The sequence below is a fragment of the Peromyscus maniculatus genome, chromosome 18 (assembly GCF_049852395.1).
Source record: "Peromyscus maniculatus bairdii isolate BWxNUB_F1_BW_parent chromosome 18, HU_Pman_BW_mat_3.1, whole genome shotgun sequence".
Classification (NCBI taxonomy): Eukaryota; Metazoa; Chordata; class Mammalia; order Rodentia; family Cricetidae; genus Peromyscus; species Peromyscus maniculatus.
Window position 1 is genome coordinate 41,039,637 of NC_134869.1, and position 16,753 is coordinate 41,056,389.

At 44.6% G+C, this 16,753-nt stretch overlaps 1 protein-coding gene across 1 annotated transcript in view; it reads right to left on the reverse strand.

Annotated features, from left to right (window-relative positions):
* The window catches only part of Myrfl (myelin regulatory factor like), a 111,407-nt gene that overhangs the window by 32,745 nt on the left and 61,909 nt on the right, over positions 1 to 16,753 (reverse strand). Inside the window, exons 11-13 of the mRNA XM_006988988.4 lie at positions 15,225 to 15,425; positions 10,242 to 10,350; positions 9,416 to 9,525 (exon numbers count right to left, since the gene is read on the reverse strand). Coding sequence (XP_006989050.1) covers positions 9,416 to 9,525; positions 10,242 to 10,350; positions 15,225 to 15,425 — 420 coding nt within the window. The remainder of the gene's footprint in view (positions 1 to 9,415; positions 9,526 to 10,241; positions 10,351 to 15,224; positions 15,426 to 16,753) is intronic.

A 16,753-nucleotide genomic window follows, 5' to 3' on the forward strand; every position in this document is an offset into this window, starting at 1 on the left:
TGTTAGAGTATCTATAATAAATTGATATAACTTTGGAACTTGGTTTAAATAATTTAGTTGGAAATAAGAATCTGTAGCATATTAGGATTTGAATGTGAGATACCCTGCAGACTCAGGGTTGCCCAAGATGCCCTCCATAGACTCACGTGCTCGAACACATGGCTGCCTGATTGGTGGCACTGTTTTGAGAATTCATCACCTTTGGAACGGGCACAGAGCTTCCGGAAGTGGGTCAGTGGGATGGGCCTTTGAGGGTCTAGCCCAGGCTACCTGCAGCCTGAGACTTCATTTCCTGATTCACAAAGACCTGAGGAAGTGCTGCCTTGTGGGGTCGCTGTCACGAATGTCCCCACCATCAGTGGCTGAACCTGTCTCATAATAGATCTTTCTTCCCTCAAGTGGCTTCTGTCACAGTGATGAGAAAAATAATTAATATTCGATGGAATCCAAGTGAGATAGGTGTAGGTTTTCATGACTGTGGTGGTTTGGATGAAAATGGCCACCATGGGGAGTGGCCCCGTTAGGAGGCGTGGCCTTGTTGGAGTGGGTGTGGCCTTGTTGGAGGAAGTGTGTCGCTGAGGGTGGGCTTTGAGGTTTCAGGTGCTCAAGCCAGGCCCAGTGTCGCTCTTTCTTCTTGCTGCCTGCTGATCCAGATGTAGAACTCTCGGCTCCTCCTCCAGCACCATGTCTGTCTCACCATGATGATGATGGACTAAACCTCTGAACCTGTAAGCCAGCCCTAATTAAATGTTTTCCTTCATAAGAGTTGCCATGGTCATGGTGTCTCTCCACAGCAATGAAACCCTAACTAAGACAACTACTATTCTACTCTTGTGTGCATTAAAACTTTTTCTTTGAGACTGGAGAGATGGCTCAGTGGCTAGGAGCACATACTGCTCTTGTAGAGGAAGTGAGTTTAGTCCCAGTATCCACATGGCCGCTCAAAATTGCCTGTATCTTTAGTTCCGGGGAAGAGTCTGATGCCTGTGACTTCCTGTCTCCTTATGCACCTGCACTCACATACACATACATATACATCATTTAAAAAAACAAACAAACAAAAAAATTCATTTAAAAATTTTTTTTTCTTTAAAAATAAATGAAAGATCTTCTGGGGAAAAAAAATCCTTTCTAATGTTTCCAATGCTGGTCCAGGCTTTTCTATTTGTTTAGTGAAACAAAAACAGAAATAGTGAAGATAAGAGAGCCATTCCACAGTTCTAAGTCAAAATGGATGTCATACGATTGCCCGCTGAGCTTAGATTACAGAGCATATTGAACAATGACAGCTGTAATATTTACAGCAGACCACATGGTCAGTAGATATCCACTCAGCAGTCCAAACCACATTGCCAGCCATCCTCTTTCCCCTCTCAAGGCACACACAGACCATTGGCTATCCCACCGCTCCGGAGTCCGCTCCTTTCCTCCACCATGCCCTGTGCACACTTCTTCCTTTCTGTGCTTACTCCTTTCTGAAAAATGTCTTCTCAATTATCCGTGATTTAGCTCTAACCAAAGCAGACAGTGGAGAAGGATGAAGTCCTCTCTAACTAGCATCAACTCTTTCTGCAATGCCTTCCCCAAGGGGATTTTTAACACTGCCTTAGGAGACACAAGCAATTGCTGCACATGTCTAGTTACTTGTCAATAATGATAAAAGGCCGGCTCTAATTTCTTCAGGTCAGATTTTTCAGCACCATATATCTTGTAGTAGGTCCAATAGGCAAGGAGATAATTCACATGCTTTCCTATTTAGAAAGCAATAAAAATGGAGAGGGAATTTATTACTCCTATCTGATTATAATCATGGCTTGTCATGACTTTACGGAAATTTCTAGGATATGTTATAGCCATCAATTCTTGCTAAAACACTTCAAATTCTAACTTTTGTCCTACATCATCACAATGAGGCTTGTAAGGATGATAAATAGTTGTGTGATTTTTTTCTAATGTCCTTTACCCTGCTGATTGGGTCACCCTGAGAGTATTTGATGAAGAATGTACATCTGGATGCTTGAGGAACTCTTTCCTCATAGACATGAAGAGTGTTCATGTAGAGGTTTGAATTTATTAGTGTTGAGCAGAGTACACCCTACCCTGAGGCCTTTCTCATTGATAATCACCTTTGGTTATAAACAAGTGAATCTAATTCATTACTTAACTCTGTCCAGCTATGAATGGGGTCCAATACCTAAGCGGAAACACAACTTCATGGTTGTGATAGGAAAGACATTGTCGTAGAAATTACTGCTAATGTTGGAAAAGGATAATCTTGGTGTTGCACAAAGGGACACGTGAACAAAGTGGAGTAACTCAGCAAGGCAATTTCATTTGCAGAAAGACTACGTGTGCCAGAGCCCAGACTGAGCTAGCACGCATGGCCAACATGACCTCTGTCTTTTATTCCCCATGTAGGTGGTCACTATGTCCCATCCCACAGCGAGGAGCTCTATTTCACAATCTAATGTAATTAGGTAATCAACAAGAATGGGGAGAGGGGAGGTCCAGGGAGTGGAGCTCTTGTCTGGTTAACTATCTTTGCTAGAAAAGCAGCAACAAAAGTTTCTCACCCAGGTCAGTGGGATGGCTCAGTACAGAAAGTTCTGGTTGCTCAATCTGATAACCTGAGTTCATTCTCCGGGCCCCACACGGTGGAAGAATGGAACCAACTCTTCTGAGTTGTCCTCTGATATCCAGGCATGTGCCATGGGAGGTGTGCATACGCAGTTACTAACTGCTTCAAAACCCACAGACTTTCTTATCCACAGTTTGAATGGAATCCATCCTCATCATCAAACACTTTGATGTGCTAGACATTCTCCTGAAGAGCAGGAGGAAATAAACCAAGCACTGCAGACAAAGTTCCTGCCTTCAGAGAGCACACTGTTTAATGGAGAAACGGTCCAGCAATAAGAACAAAGCAGAAATAAGTCACATAGTGCTAAAGTGTTATTAACACTACCATCACTGCCTGCAGCTATTTCGATTTAGATTTAGAATATTAGTTTTGTTTTGAGAGTACCAGGAAAGAATAAAATAACAGAGCCAAACTCCCCCCCCCCCCATACACACACACACACACGACAAATAAATGTAAATGAATAGAATGCTGGACCAAATTCACAGAATAAGGAATGTAAGTATGGACTACAAGAAAGAGGTCCACAGGGCCCTTACTAATCAGAGAAAAGCAAAAATAATTTCTTTGGATAAAAATAGCGTATTTTAGAAAGTCAGATGTCACACTAGTTCTGGGGATGAGAGCCAGCCAGCAATCTGGTGGGTAGCTTGTTGGCTTGCTGAGACAGGGTTTCATGTAGTCTAGGCCGGCCTGAAGCCCATGATCCTCCTGCTTCAGCCTTCCCAGGGTTGAGATTGTCGTCATGGTCACCATACCCAGCCAGGCAGTATTTCATACCGTGAAGGCTGCCCGCATCCAGTATCACTCCAAGCATATGTCCCAGCTGGGACCTCCCAGCTCATCTGTCTCCTCCTGCTTCCTTTCTGGTCCTCTTAACGTGAGGTTTGCTGTCCTTGCCATGTCTTTTCCTTGTTTGCCCCATCCTCCCAGTCTCTGTGGGTGCCCTCCTTTCTCTATAGCAACAGTCCTCAACCTTCCTAAGGCTGTGACCCTTTAATATAGCTCCTCATGTTGTGGTGACCCCCAGCCATTAAATTATTGTCGTTGCTACTTCATAACTGTAAATGTTGCTATAGTTACGAATCACAATATAAATAGCTGTGTTTTCAGATGGTATTTTGGGGGGTGTGACCCACAGGTTGAGAACCGCTGCTCTATAGCCTCAACCGAATGGGGCTTCCAACTATTCATATTGGTCTTCTAGTTCTCATTCCACATAAATGTGAAAACTTGTAGGGCCATACAAGCCACAGTGTGAAGGTACATGAAGCCCCTGCTGGGGACATTCACCCCAGCCGCATGTTTCCAGGACTTCTGATGTTTCACAGAAGACAAGAGTCTAAAAAAGCATGAGAAGATTTCTGATTGTTTAAATATAGGCAACAGATTTGCAAGTTTTTTAAACTACGAGAGAAGAACTATCTTCGGGCCAGACTTGGCCTCCAGCTTTTCATCTGTGACTTTCGTCCATAATCTCTCCCCCTTCCTGGCATCCTCACGCTTGGCTGCCGCCTCCTCTCTGTCCCCAGCTGCTCTCTGGAGTTCCACAACCCACATAGCCTTCTGGCCATGTTCATCTTGAGGGTTCAATCGACATCTCAAGACCAAATCTGAACTCATCTGTCCCAGAAATTTACTTCTTCAGATTTTCTTAGGCCAAGAAACCACTTCTCTTCTCTTCACTGGGATTCAGAAACCAGGAATAAACATCAATCCTTCCCAGGATGCCTATAGCATAATGGACCCAGGACTCATCAGCACAGGGTTTAAGAAGTGTGTTCTCCTACCATGACAGAACAATGGGATAAACACTCAAGAGTGTGTCTTCAGAGGCCTATGGATCAACCTAGACATCACACAACTCATTAATTCATGTTTCCAATATTTGTTGAATTCCTATAGTGCTTTAAGCCCTGGCGTAGAAGGCACAATAAAGTACTAGAGAAATAATTCTGAAAAACATAGATTTTTGGCTCTCACACAACTCTCTAGGGAGACAGCAAAGAACAAGTAAATTTATAGGTAATTTCAGTTGGACACAAATCCCCTCAAGCTGCTATGAGCCAGAGTGTACAAATACTCACAGTAGAGAGGCCCAGCCGAGGGGTACATGGGGTCTGTGTAAAGTTACCATATACCCAGGAATGACCCTGAGCCTCACAAACAGGACTGATCTGATCATTTCAGATAAACCATCAGGGAAGGCTTGGGCAGTGAAGTCCAGACAATGAGCCTGACTGTGGGGAGAGTCTTTAGGGCAGAAAACACTTGGCTCTGGGGCAGAAACATACTGGGCAGTTTTGAGGATGAGAGGGGAAAAATCTAGTAAAAAAAAAAGGGGGGGGGTTCACAAACAGGAGGTGTCTACATGGTTGATTAATGGGAGCAGGACATGGCAGTGGGGGGGGGTGGTATCTTAGTTAAGATTCCTGGTACTATAATAAAACACCATGACTGTAAGCAACTTGGAAAAGAAAGGGTTTATTTCATGCTTACCATCACCCCAGAGAAACCAAGAGACAACTCAGGGTGGGAACCAGGAGGCAGGAGCTGATGCAGAGGCCATGGAGGGGTGCTGCTTACTGGCTTGCTCCTCATGGCTTCCTCAGCCTGCTTTCTTATACACCCTCAAGACTACCTTGGTGGTATCCCAGGGACAGACTTGTACGAACAGCCAGGTAACTTTTGGCAAGGATGCTGGGGCCCCTTAGCGACAAGAGGACCGTTTTTAATAGATGATTGGAAAATTGGATATCCACATGCTGGAGCTGGACCTTGCTTCGTACTGTCTACAACATCAATTCAAGTGCATCAAAAACCTAAATGTGAGACCTAAACAGATAAAACCCTTCAAAGGACAGAGTCTACACACTGGATTTGGCAATGATGTCTCAGATATGATAGCAAAGGCTCAGGAAACAAAAGAGAAAAATAGATAAACTGGATATTAAACTTAAGAACTTCTGCACATCCAAAGACATTATCAAGAGAATCAAAGGATAATTTATAGCTGGGTGTAGTGGTACACACCTGTAGTCACAGAACTCAGGAGGCTGAGGCAGGAGGGCTGCCGTGAGTTTAAGGCCAGCCTAGGTTAATTAAAACAACCCTGTCTCACAAAACAGAGAGAAAGAAAGAAAGAAAGAAAGAAAGAAAGAAAGAAAGAAAGAAAGAAAGGAAGGAAGGAAGGAAGGAAGGAAGGAAGGAAGGAAGGAAGGAAGGAAGGAAGAAAAGGGGAGGGGAGGGGAGGGGAGGGGAGGGGAGGGAGGGAGGGAGGGAGGGAGGGAGGGAGAAAGGAAGGAAGGAAGGAAGGAAGGAAGGAAGGAAGGAAGGAAGGAAGGAAGGAAAGAAGAAAGAAAAGGGGAGGGGAGGGGAGGGGAGGGAGGGAGGGAGGGAGGGAGGGAGAAAGGAAGGAAGGAAGGAAGGAAGGAAGGAAGGAAGGAAGGAAGGAAGGAAGGGAGGGAAAAGGAGAAGACAGCATGTAGAACATAGAACAGAAGAAAGTGTATCTGAAAAAGTGATGGACACCCAGAGTACAGAAAATTCCAACAAAACAAAAAAGGCAAAAAACTAAATTGACATAGACATTTCTCAGAAGATGTCCCAACAATGGTCAACACTGGCATTAGGAGACACTCGTCACTAATGACTCGGAACGTGCAAATCTCAGTCACATAATGAGATGGCTGCTATTCAGAAAATAACAAGTGTCGGTGAAGAAACTAGAACACTTTGTCACTGCAATGAGAATACAGCATTTCTGAAACAGCAGGATTATTCCTCAAAATCTGAAATAGAACTACCATATGTGCTGCCTAGATTTATATCAACTTGATGCAAACTAGAGACATTTAAGAGGAGGGAACCTCAACTGAGAAGATGCCTTCGTAAGATCTGGCTGTAGTCAAGCCTGTAGGGCAATTTCCTAATTAGTGTTTGTTGTAGGAGGGCCCAGCCCATGGTGGGTGGTGACATTCCCTAGGCTGGTGGTCCTGGGTTCTATAAGAAAGCAGGCTGAGCAAGCCATGAGGAGCAAGCCAGAAAGCAGCACCCCTCCATGGCCTCTGCATCAGCTCCTGCCTCCAGGGTCCTGCCCACTTGAGTTCCTGTCCTGACTTCCTTCAATGATGAACACAGATATGAAAGTGTAAGCCAAGTGAGCCCTTTCCTCCCTAACTTGCTTTATGGTAATGGTGTTTCATCATAGCAATAGAAACCCTAAGATACCATATGACCCAGAAATTCCACTTTGGGTGTACATCCCCCCAAAAGTGAAAACCAGGACTCAAAAAGATATCCATCATTTGCACATCTATCATTTTCAATGGTTAAGATGGAAAGGCAACCGGTGTTCATCTGTGATTGAATCAGTAAGCAAAATGTGATTAATACATGCAACGGAACATTGCATGGCCTTAGAAAGGAAAAGAATAGTCTATACTACAACATGGGCAGGCCTCTGTTGACCAAGTGAAACAGGCTATCATAAAAGGCAACCCTGCACGATGCCATCCATCTGAAGTACTTGGAGTAGTCAGACCCAGACAAAGTAAAAGGTGGGCTGCCAGTCACTAGGAGAAGGAAGATAGGCAGAGCTATTGCTAATGAACACAGAATTTCAGCGTTGCCGAATAAAGAGTTCTGGAGATGGGTGGTGATGGTGACTTATCCACATAATGGATATGCTTGAGATCACAGAGCTAGACCTTCAAAGGTGGCTAAGATGCTAAACATCATGTTGTCTATATGTATATCTTCACGACAACAAAAGGAAATGGGAAAGAAGTCCATTGATTTCTCATTCCGTGCTTCTCCAACAGTCTGGGCAAGGGCGTCTAAAGCACAGCTTCTGAGGAAGATGAGGAAGATGTGGTCCTGGCAGCAGAGGCAGGAATTGCTTCTGTCAGGTGGCTCTTGCAGCCCAGGGCGGAGCCAGCCTGAGAGGCTGCTTCCCTCTTGTTTGTTGAACAGCGCTTTGCTAGCGGAAGATGGTGGAGGAATTGAGCACAAAAAGGCACGGTTTGGTTTGGCTATGACCCGCAGGGCTGGCAAGATTGGTATCACCACCTGGAGGGTGCTTAGTCCCATGGGTGCTGTCCCATTCCTACCAGATTAGAACGTGCATTTAAGCGAGACCCTGCCCCCAGTGGGGTGTGTGCACTGCAAAGTTCGAGAAGCACTCCCCCCATGAACTAATGAATTAGAAATTAGTCTCCACGCAAACATCCATGCCCACTGCTAAGAAAATTCCTACGGCAATCAGGCTTTCCTCCCCACACCTAATACATTCATCCGATGCACAGTGAGCCGGCAGCAGAGTCATTTGCAAGCCTTGCAAAAGAGCAGGATGTCACAAGATTGACGGGCGTGATATCACAGAACTGCTCAGATCACACAGGCTGCATTGACAGGAGAGGAACTGGCCAACTTAGACCTGTTATCTAGTGAGGGGCCTAATCTAGAGGCACAGGGGCATCCTTCAACAGAGAACAATTTGAATATCAACGGATCTAGACAAGCCCTTGGTGAAACAGAAGAGACTCACAAAGATCCTTGTAAAAATTACCCACTTTATGATGCCATTGTGGTACTTACAGTTTCATCGAGAAAAAAAAAACTATGCAAAAATTGCAACACCATGTCCAATCATTAATTATTCCAAGAAGAAGCAAATTGAAAAATTACTATTTTCCTGGTATCATAGAACATAAGTATTTTTGTTATAAGCTGTAGTCTTGTTTCCATTTTATTTTTAATTATTTTGTTATTTTGTGTGTCTGACTATTTTGCCTTCATGTATGTCTGTGTACCACGTGAGTGCAGGGCTGGTGTTACAGATGGTTGTGAACTGCCATGTGGATGCTGGGGATTGAACCTGGGTCCTTTGGAAGATCAGCAAGTGCCATTAACCACTGAGCCATTGCTCCCCCTGCAGTTCTGTTTTTAAAGATGAGATACGACTGAGCTTTTTGTTAAGGTTTCCCATGCTGTCTAGACCTTATTTTGAAAACAGCCATACAAAGTGGATTCTGCCTGGGGCATTTTTCTTTCAATAATCCTAGCTGAAAAGGATTCTAACCATTGCATAGTCCTTTTTCCCTTATGGGGCCTATCATCATCATCATCATCATCATCATCATCATCATCATCACCATCATCATTATCATTACCATCATCATCATTATCATCACCATCAACATCATCATCACCATCATCACCATCATCACCACCACCACCATCATCACAATCATCATCACCATCAACATCATCATTGCTATTGTTATTATAGGTTAGGAAAGTATAGATATATTTAGATATGAGGCATAAAGTGACATTCCAATTTTTTTTTTTTTTTTTTTTTTGGTTTTTCGAGACAGGGTTTCTCTGTGTAGCTTTGTGTCTTTCCTGGGACTCACTTGGTAGCCCAGGTTGGCCTCGAACTCGCAGAGATCGCCTGGCTCTGCCTTCCAAGTGCTGGGATTAAAGGCGTGCGCCACCACCGCCCGGCTTCCAATTTTTTTAATACAATGTGGAATGACTAAATGAAGTCCACCAACTGAGTCATTCATTACTGCAGCCATTTGACACCTCCCAGGATGAAAACCTCGAGTGACCAGTGTGTGATAATTGGAACCCACTCTACAGCTCAGTGAACGATTCGTTTCAAGCCACACTTCCAGGTGAACTGTGCCTGCCCATTGTGCTGCCACAGGGTTCAGTGATGAGTGGCAGCCCCAGCTAGCTGCTGACACCTTTTGAACAACTAAATACCTTATCCACCATGAGGAAGTTCTCCAGCGTCTCCCCATTTCCACACGTGACGTCCCCAACCTCTCTTACGGCTCTGGGCAGGATCTCTTGCACCTCCTGGGCAATCATTCCTATACACAGAACACTCCAGCAAGGTTAATGGGGGCGGGGCGAAGCTGGAAGGATTTCCTACATCAGAATGGACTACCGACAGCCATGGGGATTCTGGAAAGAGTTTACCTCAGCTTTAGCTTTGATCTACAACTGAAGCAAGAACCACTATAGAAATAAAAGTAAAAGTCTCCCCACGATTTCCCACACATACACTCTTCTATTGTTTTAAGACTCTATCTAATGTTGGGAAGGGTGAATAAATACCTTTAAATCCCTATACAGAGAAGGAAGCAAGTTTTTAGTTTGGTTCCTTTACATTCCTATAGGAGACTTTGATTCCTCAGTGTTCCTGCTTATTTTTAGGATTCCCGGGCTGAGGAACGAGCATTACTGTGCTGATGGTCTCTTAACTAGCTTCACCCATCTTTTTGCTCCGTCCCTAGACTGCCCAGGACTCCCCTTGATACAGCTTTGCCGCTCTCTGCCCTTAACACCCTCACCTCACAAGCAATATATTCAAACTACCAGGACTTGGGGTGCAGCATGGAGGTGTTACATAAAGGAGACCCACACATTCTCTAACCTTCCCTGCTCCAGTGACTGTGGGCTTCACAGAGGATGTGCTGGATGGGCACGGTATTGTCAAATGCCGCAGCACACAAGCTCACGATCAAGAGACCAAGAGTTGCTTCATAGCTGAGAACAGAAAATTGAAGAGGCTCTGGGTCTGTACCTGTTCGGTGGGCCGTGTTTATCCCCATGGCAGATGCAAATTCCGGCTTGTAGTCATATTCAACAATCCTCATCTGGGCTATTCTCCTCAGCTGTTCGTTTGTGTCGACCTGATTTAATTAAGGGAGAGCAAATTTCACCTGTTTAGGCATTTGTTATTCAAATCAACAGCAAGCATGACCCCGAGAGGCTAGGTAGATTGACAGCATGACTGCCCTTTTCTGTTGACTGAACTAGACTAGGAGATGCTTCCTACCCCCTCCTCAGGAAAGCCAAGGCTTTGAAATACGCACTGCTAACTCCCATCCCCTAAAAAATTTCAGTCTAAATCATGGGGCCCAAGCGCCTCCTACTCTGCTCTCCACCTTCCCTTCTCGGTAACGTTCGGGGATTCTCACGTTGGAGAGCCTGTTCAGGGTACCAAGGTGTCCTGTTCAATTAAGTCTAAAGGTTTGCCCGCCCCCCGCCCCGCCCCCAGCTTCTACTGAGAAACTGAAAACGCAGTGCTAGTTCAGGGACAACCTTGAGGTAAGGAGGGGTCCCATACTCTTGGGTTACTTGGGCCATTTTGCCCGAGGAAGTTTCTCTGAGTGAGTTGCCCTCTTCTCCTTCCCCAAACTTCTCAGGGCTTAGTTCAGCATCCTTCTCCCCGGCTCTGTGTCTAATGATGTCCCCAGTTGTCATTGCCAAGTCCTCAATACAAATTCTACTGGTCTCCAGAAAATTGATAGCAAGATAGTGAAGTTAATCTTCCCTAAAAACTGAATGTTTGCTCCAAGGGATTTTTTTCCCCTTTAATCTGAAGGATCTTTTTAAAATAAATTCACAAAGCAGCTATATCTAGCTTTAATGACATTAATCTGAAAAAACACACTGGCGACTTTTCTGTATGTTCCCTGATTTTTCTTTTAGAATATTGCTGGACTGTGAAATCAATGCCATTTTGGCAATTAGAAATATATCACCCAGGGACTTTTGGGTAAGACGGCAGACTAAAAGCCATCTCTAAGTGAGTGGATGACTATAATTAGGGAAATAGGAGGGTCAGCCCTGCTGTACTGCCCAGGCAAGCTTCTCACCTCAGGACCCACTGACTGACAAACATGTGCCCCATTCTCTAGTGAACATCCTCCAAGGTCTGACTCGGCACCCACCACTGCAACCACAGCGGCCACTTGGGATAAGGCATGCTGGCCTGGGCCCTCTCCACGTCAACCTTAGATGCCTCTTCCAGCAAACACCTACAGAGGCTGTATCATCAGTGAGTTTCCACCACAGAGATCTGCAGTGACCACCAGACTGCCTGCCTCCCCTGCATCCACACCCCATCTGCCTTTCCACCAGGGAATAACTATCAACAGCAATGAATGGTAAAGCAGCTGCCACTGTCCCAAAGTTTATCAGGGCAGCTGTCCCACCAGGATCATATCAGGCCTCTCCCCCACCTAGGAATCAGCATCGTTCATCTCCACTGCTCAGCTTCACAGAAGTATGACTCCTGGGATCTCAGAGAGACTTGCAAACCTGACCAGCGTAAGCACAGGATACTAATCCAAACAGTGAGCGCAGGGCTGCCAACAGGAGTCATCCAGAAACAGCAACTTTCTCTCTCCTGCCTTCAGGAGTTGTGAAGTAGCTGTTCTGGGGAACCCAGCACTCTGCCAGCATGTACCAGGAAGAGAAAGTGTAGCACCAAATCCATTCTACAAAGCCTGCATTATCCTGACACCAAAATCAAATAAAGACAGACAGACAACTAAAGTACAGAAGACCAGGTTCCCTGCTCACAACAGATGCAGAATTTCTCAACTGAATGCTTGCAAACTGAATTCAAGAACGTAGCAAGATGACACGTTATGACTAAATGGGCCCCACCTAAGAGATGCAAGCCTGGTTCAACACAAGCAAATCAACAAATGTAATACACAGAATTAATGGACATAAGAACAGAAATCACAAATTCTCTCAATAGAGGCACAAAAGACATTTGAAAAAATTCAGTGTGTCTTCATGATGAAAGTCTTAGACAAATTGGTAATAAATGGAATGGACCTAAAAATAATAGAGGTTATATACAACAAACGTCCAGCCAGCATTATGTAAGTGGGGGAACTGGGAGCATTTCCTGTAAACTCTGGAACGGGAAAAGGTTCCCACTCGCATTCAGTACGTTCCTCAAAGTCAAAACAGGAAGAGAAGAGAATGCTACAGGTGCATTAAAATAGAAAGGAAGAATTAAAATTAGCCTCATGCACAGATCATGTGATTCTATACTAAAAAGACCCTACAGACCTTTCTAGAAAACTCCTTCAGTTATATTGCAGAATGCAATGATCAACATAGGAAAACCAGTGAAAAATAGTGAACTTGCTGAGAAGGAAATAAGAAAAATTATCCCATTTCCAATACCTAAAAAAAATGAATAAAATAAAAATAAAGGGCTAGAAACAACCCCAACTAAGGAGGTGAAGAATCTCTACAATGGAAACTTTAAATCTCTGAAGAAAAGATTGAAGAAGATATCAGAAAATGGAAAGACTCATGGTCATAGGTTAGTAGAATTAATATTGTGAAAATTGCCATTCTACCAAAAGCAATTTACAGATTCAATCAATACCAATAAAAATGTCTACAACACTCTTCATAGAAATAGAAAAAAATCCTAAAATTCATATGGAACCACAAAAGACCCCAGATAGCCAAAGCAATCAGCTCCCTAAACATTTTAATTAACCCCACCACAGCAGGGATTAAGTTATGAGGTCTCTACACTCATGAACGGATTGATAAAGGGCTATAAGGAATGGAGTGTGGTTGTAGGAACCCTTACTCCCTACATTTGGAAGACAGAGGCAGGTCCATCTCTGTGAGTTCAAGTCCAGACTGGACTACTTAGCAAGTTCCAGGCCAGCCAGAGCTACATAATGGAATTCTTTCATATATATATATATATATATATATATATATATATATATATATATATGACTAGCTCAGAAAGTCAGACCTCTTTCCTTCATGCCCCTCCATCTTTCTACCATGTGAAAATACTGCTCCACACACCTCCTTGGCATGCCTTTAACCTCAGCCTTCGATAGACATTAAACCTGTCAGTGCCTTCATCTTGGAATTTCTTGTAATAGCCTCTAGAATTACGAGTAATAAATTTCTATTGTGTATAAATTGCCCAGTGACATTTCATTATAGTGCACGAATGGTCTGTGATCCTTCTAAAAACCCTGGGAGGATGGCGTTTTCATTAAAAGTTTGGAAAAACTGAGTCAGAGAGAAGAAAAGATGATGTTCACTGATCCATTTCACAAATACAGATAGCACACACATACTAATATGAGACAAATTTTTAGTATATCATATTAATAGTATGTATTTTGTGCAAGTAAATCTACTGTTTACTTAGTTGTATACAGGTTAAAAAAATGTTCCACACATATGATCTTAGAAAAAACTCATGACATGGGTAAAAGGCTCACACTCAAGCATTCTCTCCTCACGGATTGCAAGCCAGAAGCCTGGCACACCCCTGGGTTGAAGTTCTGAGCTGACACTGTCAGGGTATATCTCCAGCCTTCTAAATGTAGTCCACAATTCTCTTTGTCCCCTCAGGCTGCTGGGAACAGAGGCAGGAGTGGGGAGTTCCTCATCCAGAGTCTAAGGCGAGGGGACACGTTACTTATACCAAGAATGCTTCCTAGAAGGACTTGAGAAGCTCCAGGGACGTTTGTTATTCAAGACAACCTATTTATTTTCTTTAATTGAGAGCAAAATGTGATGACTTTTGGTAAATTAAATTCTATGTAAGCCCGGTGATAGCAACCAGGATTGTGGAGGACATTCTCAAATTGTGACACTCCACCGAGACTTCCGATGGAGAAGTCATAAGCCATTGGTGTGGCCCGATTCAAGAACACATATGAGCTGGTATCAGCTGAAATGCAGACAGTGCGTGTCTCTCTAAAGCTCAAAATTTAGAACTATAAGTTTGGAGGACTTTCAACGTATGCGAGGACTTTCTAGTCCTGAATTTCCCACCCAGGGAGGAGGGCACAGCAACCCTGATGTGAACGGCAGGTTTGTAAAGCAGCGGGAAAGTCAGCTATTAGGACCCTTCTTGGGAATCCTCTCAGCGACCAGTTCAGAAAACCCAGCACACATGTGCACTGGGAAAGGACGCAGTCTGGAAGAGAGGCCACCGATGAACAGATTAGACCCGCTATTGGTTAAAAGAAGAACAAATAAAGGAGGGGAAATGAGGCTAAAAACCGATTTTTAGCAGTCTTGTGAAAAGGTGGGGAAATGGTGGATGCATTCATGGGAAGATTGAATGGAAAATAAATAACCCCGGAGGGTCAGGTAGGCTTACTTCCATGTCACGGCTGAGGACCCTGACTTCAGCCAGGGGAAGTACCTTTATCGAAGTGGCTCTTTGGACCAGATTGTGTTATCCACTAGGCCACTGTCTGTCCTAAGTGGAGCAAGGCACCAGGGGTCCGGCCCAGAGGTGGTTGTCCCAGGACTGGGGAGCTTTTCGAGTGCTCCCCAGAGATCTTACATGGGGACCATGCTTGCATGGCTAGCAGAGCCAGTATAAGGGACCCTGGGAGGAAATGGCTGGAGAAGTCTATGTCCAGCAACCCGATGGAGGGGTACCAATGGGAGATGGGAAACGCTGGGCCTGGAAGGAAGGCCCCGGCCTGTGGAAAACAACTGTAAAACATGCTGTCCGGTGAGCACACCAGTGAGCTGCTGCCTCTGCCCATGGACTCTGTTCTGTAAACCCATCCCCCAGGGAGAGGGACAGCTTTACAACTGCAGCAGAGATGCCCAGCCGTCCCAACCGTCATTATCTTCAAGTAAGTTGTTACTTCACACCAACAGAAACATGCCCTGGTCGGGAGTGTCAGACTGGAGTCCCAGGCGCCTGACTGAGGTGTCAGAGGAAGGGCCCTGTGGCGTACCCCAGGCTCACCTCCTGGATATTCTCCTTCACCCGGCTGTCAGAGGGATGCAGGATGGTCCCCATCACTTTCATGTTGCCACAGACAACCAGGGCTTCGTCAGGTGCATCTGTGTTTATTCCTACTCGACCGTGACAGATGACGGCTTCTGGGACTTGTCCTCGCTGCCACAGTGCATCACTGTCATTTTCGAACTGCCCAGGGTTAGAAGCCTGGGGAAACAGAGCGGCATGCCCCACAGTTAAAGTTACGGTGGCGGAAACGGTTCATCATGAGTCCTCTCCGGAGCAAAGAAAAACAGACTGTTATCTGAGTCCTTCCCGTGAGACTCCCCAGTAGGGTAGAACACTCTGATGCAGAGACATAACACCGAGAGCCCAGGAGAGCCAGAGAGGCCCCCCAACAGCGGGAGCTCTGCATGCCATGGCTGAGAACATCCAATCTCTGTAACATTTCTCAGAGACTGCACTGGGTGTTGTTACACCACATGGACAACTTTAAAAGATGGGGAGAGAGAGGGGGGACTAAAAAGGACTCTCATTTCAGACATAATAAGATTTAAATTCAGAACAAAAAAATGTGCATTATTTAATGCTCAAGGAAATTAAAATACCTTGTGTTTAACTAGCCTTTTATAACTGCAAAACACTCGCATTAGTGATTCTATGCAATTGACGAACACCACAAACATATAAAATACACCTCAACCACTCCCTAGACACGGGTGGGACTGTGGAATCGTGGCAGCTACATTTTTGTGTGATAATCCATGCATCGATTCTGATAGAAGCACCATTAGGCTCCTTTGTTGACACTGGCACACCGAAAGGACAATAAATTGCCCAAGAACAGGTAGATAATCCGTGCCACATTTCCTCTGATTACTAAAGAATGACTCCAACTTTGCTATTTCACAACGTGGCCTAGAGGTAGCCCTGGCAATCTTTAAAAAACAATCCAAGTGAAACTATTGGGCCAGCCAAGGTTCTGAAGACTTTCCTTCCAATAAAACCCTTTGCCAAAGAATTTCTACTGGGTTACATTCTTTCCTCCCGGCTTCCTTAGAGTTGATGAACGTGTTTCCAAACACCTTACATAGGGGTCTCCAAATCCCTCCCATTCCTCACAGCAAAATCTGCTTGCTTTTTCTAAATGGTGATGTGTTCTTCTAAATGTGATTTTTTGCATTTGTAGCCAGTCGTGGAGAATCCAGATTCACTAGGACCCTGACACCTCAGCGGGTAACACTAATACAGTGACCTCACTTTTGCCCATCTGGTGGGCCTCACGTATCTAGGTACCATTTACCCAGTAGACAGCCCAAGGAGTCATCATGGCAGTTTGCCCATGAACACACACAGGGAGACCTAGGAACTGGGGTGGGCAGCAGAGGCAGTGTTCACGAGACACTTTCTTTGGTATTGTTTGAATGTTTTGTTACCTGCATGTGTTATACACTAAAACAAAATTGAAAGAAGCCACCAAGTTTAGCAGCTCTTAGTTTGATTTCAGCTGAAGAACTTTTGGGCAACTCCCACCT